Source organism: Colobus angolensis, unplaced genomic scaffold (genome assembly GCF_000951035.1).
Source record: "Colobus angolensis palliatus isolate OR3802 unplaced genomic scaffold, Cang.pa_1.0 Scaffold81, whole genome shotgun sequence".
NCBI classification, from domain to species: domain Eukaryota; kingdom Metazoa; phylum Chordata; class Mammalia; order Primates; family Cercopithecidae; genus Colobus; species Colobus angolensis.
In genome coordinates this window covers 5,167,422-5,176,899 of record NW_012121932.1, presented here as the reverse complement: position 1 = coordinate 5,176,899, position 9,478 = coordinate 5,167,422, and the positions used below count along the sequence as shown (strand labels likewise).

The following is a 9,478-nucleotide window of genomic DNA, read 5'->3' as shown; positions in this document are numbered from 1 at the left end:
AGTACAAAAACTGTAGCCAGGCATGGTGGTCCATGCCTGTGGTCCCAGCTACTTGGGGGACTGAGGTGGGAGGATTGCTTGAGCCTGGGAGGTGGAAGTTGCAATGAGCAGAGTTCACACCACTGCACTCCAACCTGGGTGACAGAATGAGACTGTCTCATAAATGTTCTTTTTTTTAAAAAAGAGACTTGTCTCAGATACTTTTTGGTTTACAATGCATTCAGTAGAAACCATACTTTGAGTATGCATACAACTATTTGATTTTTCACATTCAGTATAATATTCAATAAATTACATGGGTTGTTCAATATTATAAAATAGGCTTTGTGTTAGATGATTTTGCTCGATTATAGGCTAATGTATGTGTTCTGAGCATATTTAAGGTAGGTGAGGCTAAGCTAAGCTGTCTGGTAAGTTAGCTGTATTCAGTGCTTTTAACTTACAATATTTTCAACTTAGGATATTTTCAATTTACAATGGAGTTATTGGGACATAACCACATTATAAGAGGGGAAGTATACGCGTTTCCATTCACTTCTTTGACTTTCAAATTAAATCCCAGCCATCATATCAATGCATCTGTAAATATTTCAACATTTATCTCTATAAGTTTGTAAACCAAAACAATACCATATGACACCTAAAAAAAAGATAATCTTTTATACCACCAGTATCCAATCAGTGTTCAAACTTCCAATTGTTTCAAAAGATCTTTTATTTTAAAATTTGTTTATTTAAATCAGGAGCTCAAAACTGTACACACACAGTGATTGATAGATAATGTCTTTTTAATAGGTTCCTTTTCTTCCCCTCAGTTTTGTAATTTATTTGTTGAAGAAACAGATAATTTGGCCTATAACACTTCCCAGAGTCTGGATCTCACTGGCCAGCAATTTTAAATTAAAGCTTTTATGATCAATAAATCACATTTCCTGTCCCTGTGTGCTATCGTTGGATCTAACCCCAAAATCATGTGCAATAAGTTTAGTGTTATTCTCTTCAGATACAAGAAACAAAGATTCCCTCAGGCTACCTCTAGCAGGAAGTTTTATTGTAAGGATACACGAGGGATGGGATTAAAGGATAAAGGAACCTCAAATGTTGAGTTAACTTCCAAGGATTCCAGGAAAAATCTAAGCATCGCATAAAAAACAGAAACCTCACAAAAGCCCAGCTTTTTGGAAACCAGCTGTAGTTCAGCGCCATGCAGGATCTGACACAGCCCAGGCATCCAGATTATCTCTTTGCTCCCTTGGCAGCAGAGACTTGCAAATGTCTGCTCCATTTGAGAGTGCCTGTGTTTCTGCTCCCACACCCACTAGTCTGTGTCTGTTGCGTCTGTGTGTCTGAAGTTCAACAGTCTGAGGGGTTTCTAATTGGTCTAATCAGTCATTATTTCTCAGGGCAGAGCTTCTATGCTCAACTAGTTCACACAATTTACACTTCAAACCATTCATCATCCAACTTACATGTTAGTCACCCCTAATTTGGGTACCCAACACTGGTCTCATCATTTGTGACCCAGATGATGGGGTCAGAATATGGGTACTTCAGGGGAACCATTTATGGCACTGTTGGTCACCAAGGGCTGTGATTGTCACAGACATTCTCAGAGGTAAAAGACTCAAGTTTAAGTGTTTGTTTGAAAATATATGTCTAAGACATTTCAAATACATACACACAATAATTAATTCATGACTAGAGCTACAAAATTTTATAGTTTATTGAATTATAGCAAGTACATGTGTTTCATCTGTGTTTTCTTTTCAGAACTGTTAAGTTTTAAAATGCAGATGGCTTCAGTTTCTTCTTCTGACATGTCAGAGAGAGAAAAATAGAGAGAGTAAGAGATTCAAGGTCATTCATCAGCCGTGGAAGAATCCAGGATTCCAGTCAGTGGGGTCTTCTATTCACACTCACTTCACACCTTAATCTCAGTTTTACATTTCATCTTCTGTTTTCTGACAACAAAACAGTAAAATGAAAGAAAAAAAAAAAAGAACTTCAGAAACACGAGTTCTTAAATTCTCTATTTAAGTCTTCTTCTCTTAGCTTTAGTTCAGTTAATGTCAGGAGGTCATGGCCCCGGACTTGACTCATTTTTAGCCCTGTTCTCTGCTCTCCATCTACACCACTGCAGATCTTCTTGAACAATCATGATCAAGTCTGGGTAACATAGCGAGATCCCAGTTTTACAAAACGTTAAAAAATTAGCTGGGCATGGGGGCATGTACCTGTAATCCTAGCTACTCAAGAGGCTGAGGCAGGAGGATCACTTGAGCCCAGGAGTTCGAGGTTGCAGTGAGCCATGATCACGCCACTGCATTCCACCCTGGGCAACAGAGTGAGGTCCTGTCTCTGAAAAAAACAAAAACAAACAAACCAAAAACCATAAACAAAAAAGCCAATCTTGATTATGTGTGTCACTAGACACATGGCATATCTGGCAAATCTGCCTCCATTATGGAAAACCACAGCAAAACACCTTCATACAGGTATGTGGGGTGGTTATAACACTCTGAATCAAAGACAATTTAACCAAGAGAAGGACACTGAAGATACCTTTATTCTTTTCTCTTTGCCAATTCACTATGCCAGAACTTAAAAGGGTTATAAGTTCACATGATGCCAAACTGAATGACAAAATTTAATAATTTTTCTTATTAAACTAAAATTTTAACTCCTAACAGGCACACATATAACTTATATGCTTAATTATTACTTTCCCCTCATAGAACTTTTTTTCCTTACACAGTTGCTAAGATCTTATTCCCTCTGGAAAAAAAGACCATGGCATTTAACCCCTTTCCCAATCCAGGTGCTAACTATACTTATTTTTCATTTTATTTATTTATTTGTTTTAGCTGAGTTGTTCATATGCCAAATTCCTATGGAAAAGGAGAAAAAGCACATTGTTTTTCAAACCTAATAATTTAATTAAAACTCATCTCATCGGGCCTCAAAATTGAACCACTTTTTAGCAGAAAGACAGCCTGGACCAAAGCCCATTTTGCAAAGACAAACTGGAGGAAGTTGGGCAGCCTGTAATGCAGGAACACTCACATTGATGCAAGACTGAATCAGGTACATTATCCAATTCATAAAATTCCAGCCAATGATTTTAACCTTATCTTGCTAATTTTTTTCCACAACAATGTTTAAAGAGACTCTGCCTGGAAAAATAAATGGAGCTAAAAGGATGGCAAAGCACTCTTGACAGCACACGGCACATTCTGATTTAGACCAAACTGCTTTTGGGAAACTACTGAAAGTTACAAATAGTGACCATTTAAAAAGACAAATTAGAGACACTAAAAGGAGTAATGTTTTCCTAGTCAGACAGTAGATTTTAACATGTGTGTGTGTTGAAGATCTAGTTCTGTGTATTTTTCAGTGGTTTAAATCTTAGAGCATTAATGATAACAGCTAGGTACAGGCAGTGTTTATCCTAAACTCAGACATGCTAAAAGAAAGAAAGATTAATCTGATAAAGGCATCACTATTTCTAATCGGACTGATGGGAAAATGTAGTATTGGGTGTAAAAGGCAATGTCGGGTGAATTATAGTGAAGTGATGTACTACCTTGAAGCTGAAGCAATCAAATAGATAGCTCTAAAAATTACTATGGCATCTTTATTCAACAGTTTGGTGCAAGTGTCCCCATCTTGGCCTTTTTTTTTTTCACAAAGAGCAGAAGCACTTTGTTGTATTTGGTGAAATTAAATCTTAATAGGAGAGCCTCAGCTAAGGCTGCTGCCCTTCACTTACCAAAATTAAACACTAGACATTCATTTCCTATCAAAGAAAAGGAGATGACGTTTTTATAATATTGTCAATTCACAAAATTGTTAAAAATCCAGAAGAAGAGTTAGCAAACATTAAAAAAAATCCATTAACATATTTGTGTCTTTGCATTGCACATTCTTTTTAATTAGAAATAATGTACACCATTTGTTACTCATCTTTGTCTTTCTGTATAAATAATTTAGCAAGTAATTATTTCATCTTCAAGAAAAAAAGATAATTGCCTCTAAATTATTATGATTAAATAGAATAAAGTCAAGATGTTTTTGTAATTGGTAGAGTACATCAAACAGTCCCTACTGGAGTGTTTTGTTTTAATACTTGGCTTTCATCTGGTTGCATTAAAACATCAAAAAATAGAAATAAAAAGAAAGTATCCCACAAAAAGTACTCATAATCTCACCACCCAGAGATAACCACCATTAACATTTTTGTAACATACAAATGTATACATAGACATATTAAATATAAGTGTGTACAAGTGTGTTTTTATACGTATACACATGTATATATGTATGTATACACACAGACATATATATATATTTAAGTGAAATAAGACTACACAGCATATTTTGAATCCAGCCTTCTTTTCCTAGAAATATATTGTAAGCATTTTTTTAAATTAATGGGTAAAGATTTATAACATTTTACTGTCTGCATAGTACTGCTTTATATGTGTTTTATTATTTAGCTAACTTACATATTAATGAGTGTTCAAGTTATTTTCAATCTTTCATCATCATAAACAGAATTGATAAATCTTTGAATTAAAAGTTGAAGTTACACACAAATATGAGACATTTTATTTACATTACTTCATACTCTGGCTCTCAAATACCAGATAAATGCTCCAATGGGTCATGATACTTTATAAACCTTTGAAACGGCGATTCCAGTTGGTCTTATATATACATTTTCTATTAGCTCAGAACATTTCATATTTCCCCTCATGTATTCCTTCAGAGTAGCTAAAAGGTAAGACATTGGTATCTGCATTTAACATATTAACTTCCAAGTTGAAGCACTCAGTGGGTAGAGAAGAAAGAATAACATAAAATTGAAGGAACGTTGCCTTGAATCTACCCTGTGCTCTTTCTAACAGCCTGGTGCTTTCTCCTTGCTTCTTGGTCTGAGAGGATAGCTAGGAGATTCTAACTAGCATGATTTCTCATTTCTGCCCCTTTCCTTCAGTTGCAGTGATCTTTGCTGTCTTCACCCTGTACATTCTTTAAATTTGGTTGAAAATGTCACAATACCTCCTATTAGACACATTTCAATTGTAACCACTGCTCTATTCTAAAATGCCTTAGAAATTGAATACAATATTCATTGAGAGCTTATTTTTTGTTCTTGAGTTTTATATGGTTATCTTTGTTCTTATATATCTTCTAAACATTGATAATCAGAATTCTGTATTTATTTCTTTGGTATTGTAAGATACTTCATACTTCAAATAATGTACATTATTCAGTATAATATTTGAAATGATACTGTATCATCACAGCACTGAGAAGTATTTTGGCTTTGGGGCACCAACAGTATTTTTTCACTGTATTGTATAAAACTATTTATTGTATTAGTTAAAGATAAAGGGTATTTAAGGGCCAGGCATGGTGGCTCACGCCTGTAATCTGGCACTTTGGGAGGCCGAGGGCAGATAACTTGAGGCCAGGAGTTCGAGACCAGCCTGGCCAATGTGGTGAAACCTCATCTCTACTAAAAATACATAAATTAGTCAGGTGTGGTGGCACTGCCTGTAGTCCCAGACACTCCGGAGGCTGAGGCAGGAGAATCACTTGAACCCAGGAGGGGGAGGTTGCAGTGAGACAAGATCATGCCTCTGCACTCTAGCCTGGGCAACAGAGCAAGATTCTGTCTCCACAAAAAAAAAAAAAAAAAAAAAAAAGAGTATTTTAGATTTTTAATGTTCTATTTCTTAGTGTATTTTTGGCTCACTTTGGAGAAGATATCTGAAAAGTAAAACTCATTATCTTTTAAATGTTGAAAACCATTACACTAGAATGAAAGAAATTTATGGAGTCTTATTACACGTAAATATTATTATAGCATGGTTTTTAAAATGCTTGATAGTTAAGTCAACCCCATTTGATTTTTAAGTGTTATTTAATAAACTTTTTGAAGTACTTCTTAGCAAAAAGTCATACCTTTATACAATCTGTCCAGCTTTTGAATATAATTTTCCATACTTCGAGAAGAGCTCAAATGATGGTAATACAGTCTGGAAATCCTAGGAGGAAAAAGTTCAAAGATTACCACAGATATCATAATGATTTTATGTTATTATCATTATTGTTATTATTTAGATTAAATTGCTAGACAGATGTCTTTCAACTGCACTTCAAATTTCGCATTATTCTCTCAAAACAAAATTAGCAGGTAAAGTTTTGAAGTTTTATCAGTTGAAAATCAGGCATACTGAATTTCCTGGCACATGGTCTTTAACAGTATGGATGTCACCTGCAAGCAAGTCTGGGCAATGCAAACATCAGGCACATCCACCTGTCTTCAAGGAGTCACAGTCTAAATTTTTTACCTTGGCTTCATAGGGGTTGGTACTTTGTTTTGTGCACAACAAATATTTGTTAACTGAATTGAGTGGAAATGGAAAGGTGATACACCCAAATCACTATCATAGATGGCAGACTATGTTCATTACCTCAGAAGTGATTCAAATGAATGGTAAGGGAGTTCAGAAGGAAGAGGAAAGAAATCATTTTTTGTTGTGTAACTGGAGAAGCAGCATTTGATTGAGCATAGAAATGGATGCTTTTCATGCATGTTACAACAGGAAAAGTCATTAAAAAGGTAAGATACACTAAATCAACAATGGATGCTCTAAACGAATGATCAGACTATATAAAGGTGTACGTTTCTTCTTGGAAAGGAGGTCTATTGTTAATGAAGGTAATTTTGGCTGTGTTTTTTTTTTTCTTAAGAAAACATAAGAGAAAAAGACCTATGCCCTGAGTCCAGCTCTTTAGAGGGCCCATATAACAAACACATGCAAAAATAAATGTGCTAAAGAACATGTGGACATGAGGGTGTCTCTGTCACTAGAGAACTGGTTCCCCACTCTGGTACAATAAAGCCTCTAGCCCTAAATACCTGCTTTTACAACTAATGCTTTTTCAAGCCCCAGGGAAAAGCCCCACATCTGTTGCTCTGTGTTTGCCATGCCCAAGTGACATGAAGGATGGTGGGTTGTGACAGACACTGCTTTTGAGTGCAAAGAGAATTTGAGGGATAAAAATGCTTAGATAAAAGGCAAATTAATTAATAAGAATGAAATCCTTCTTGGATAGCATAAATGCAATAAAATTTTACATAATGAAGTATTTTCCGGTGGTGCTGAGCATCTATATTCTTGCCTTCTTTTCATTACAAATTACAATTCTGGAGATAATCAGAAATCAGCACAGTATTTGCAACAATGCACATGATATCTTTACTTTTTTCAATAGTAAATTATTCATATCACTCTTAAATTTGAGCATATAAAGTTTAGACATCTGCATGAAGCATCAGTGATTTTTTATGTTGGCAACTTGATGAACACTGAAACCCAGAACTGCGAATAGCTTTATTTTTATAAATCTATATGTATAACAATATTTCATTTAATTTTCAAAAAAGTAGACCTGCCTTACAATAAATGTTAAAAGAAGTTTTCAGTGAGAGGCAAATGATACAGGTTAGAAATTCAGCTCTACATGAAGAAATAAAGAGAAGGAATAAATGAAGAAAAAATAATACCTTTTATTTTTCTTATTATTAGTTGACCTAAAAGATAACAGCCTTTGTTCTAAATAATAATAACAACAATGCCGTTCATGATTATTGCTTGTGGATAAGGGAAATGAATGACAGCAATGTTATAAGAAATGGAAGGAAGGAATTGGGAATAATCTGTTATAAGGTAACTGCACTACCCGTGAAGTAGTATAGAGTTATTTGAAAGTGGGCTGGGATTACTCATAAATGTATACTCCAAACTCTAGGACAATCACTACAGAAAAATTTTGATATGCTAAGAGTGAAAGAAAATTAAATCATATAAAATGTTTAAAACTAGAGAAGACTTGGAGTGGAAGACAAAAGCAAAACAAATAAGAAAGGGAAGATCAAGTTACAAATATGGTAGGTATTGATCCAACTGTATTAATAACCACTTTAAATGTGGATAGTTTAAATGCACCAGTAAAAGAACAAGATGGGATAAAAAAAGAAGAACCAACTATATGTTGTCTACATGAAACTCACTTCAAATGTGAAAACACAGAGTAAAAATAGAGATGCAGAAAGTTATACCATGCTAACATTAATCAAAATATAGCTGGAATAGTTATATTAATTTCAGACAAAATAGATTTCAGAATAAGGAAAATTACTAGAGATAAAGAGGGGCATTACATAGTAATAAAGTGCCTAGCAATAGAGTGTGAAAATCTATGAGGCAAAAATTGATAGAACTGCAAGGAGAAACAGACAAATTCATTATTGTAGTTGGAGGCTTCAACACCCCTTTGTCCATAAATGGCAGATCCAGCAGGCAGAATATAATTGAAGAGTACTACCATACAACTGTACATAATTGACATCTATAGACAGCTTAATCCAACAACAGCAGAATACACATTCTTATAGAGTTCACACTGAACTTTCACCAAGATAGACCACATCCTGGGCCATAAAACACACCTTAACAAATTTAAAATAATAGAAATCATACAACGTCTGCTCTCAGACCACAATGGAATTAAATTAGAAATCAGTAAGAGAAAGATTGTGGGAAAATCTCAAAATATTTAGCGATTAAACAATGCACTTCTAAAGAACACATGGGTCAAAGGAAAAGTCTCAAGAGAAATACAAAATATTTTTAACTAAATAAAAATGAAAATACAACCCATCAAATTTGTGAGATGCAGCAAAAGCAGTGCCTAGAGGAAAATGGATAGCACTAAATGCATACACTAGAAAAGAAGAAAAATCTAAAGTCAATAATCTAAGCTTCCACTTAGAAAACTATATTAAAAAGAGCAAATTAATTACAAGTAAGCAGAAGCAAAGAAATAATAAAATCAGAGCAGAAATCAATACAATCAAAAACAGGACAACAATAGAGAAACTCAACAAAATCAAAAGTCTGCTCTTGCAGTCATCAACACAACTGATGAACTCCTAACCAGGTGAACTAAGACAAAAGAGAGAAGACACCAATTACTAATATCAGGACTGAAAAATGGGCCATCATTTCTAATCCCATGAGTGTTAAAATGATAAATATTATGGTCAGACACAGTGACTCATGCCTATAATCCAGTACTTCAGGAGGCCAAGGTGGGAAGGTTGCTTTAGCTCAGGAGTTCAAGACCAGACTAGGCCACATAGTGAGACTCCATCTCCCAAAAAGTTTCAAAATTGGCTAGGTATTGTGGTGTACACCTATAGTCCCAGCTACTCAGGAGGCTGAGGTGGGAGGATTGCTTGAGTCTGGGAGTTTGAGGTTGCAGTGAGCCATGGTTGTGCCACTGCACTCCAGGATGGGTGACAGAGTTCCTCATAATATTCCTTTATATACATACATAGCAAGACCCCCTTCTCATAAAAAATAATAAAATAAGATTATATACCTATAGGAATAAATTTTAT

The 9,478-nt window shown here is 34.8% G+C and overlaps 1 protein-coding gene across 1 annotated transcript in view; it reads right to left on the bottom strand.

Annotated features, from left to right (window-relative positions):
* Window positions 1–1,699: 1,699 nt before the first annotated feature.
* Window positions 1,700–9,478, bottom strand: part of SPATA17 (spermatogenesis associated 17) — a 234,346-nt gene continuing 226,567 nt past the window's right edge. The window contains exons 9-10 of the mRNA XM_011929509.1: window positions 5,971–6,053; window positions 1,700–1,961 (exon numbers count right to left, since the gene is read on the bottom strand). Coding sequence (XP_011784899.1) covers window positions 5,973–6,053 — 81 coding nt within the window. The 3' untranslated portion in view covers window positions 1,700–1,961; window positions 5,971–5,972. The remainder of the gene's footprint in view (window positions 1,962–5,970; window positions 6,054–9,478) is intronic.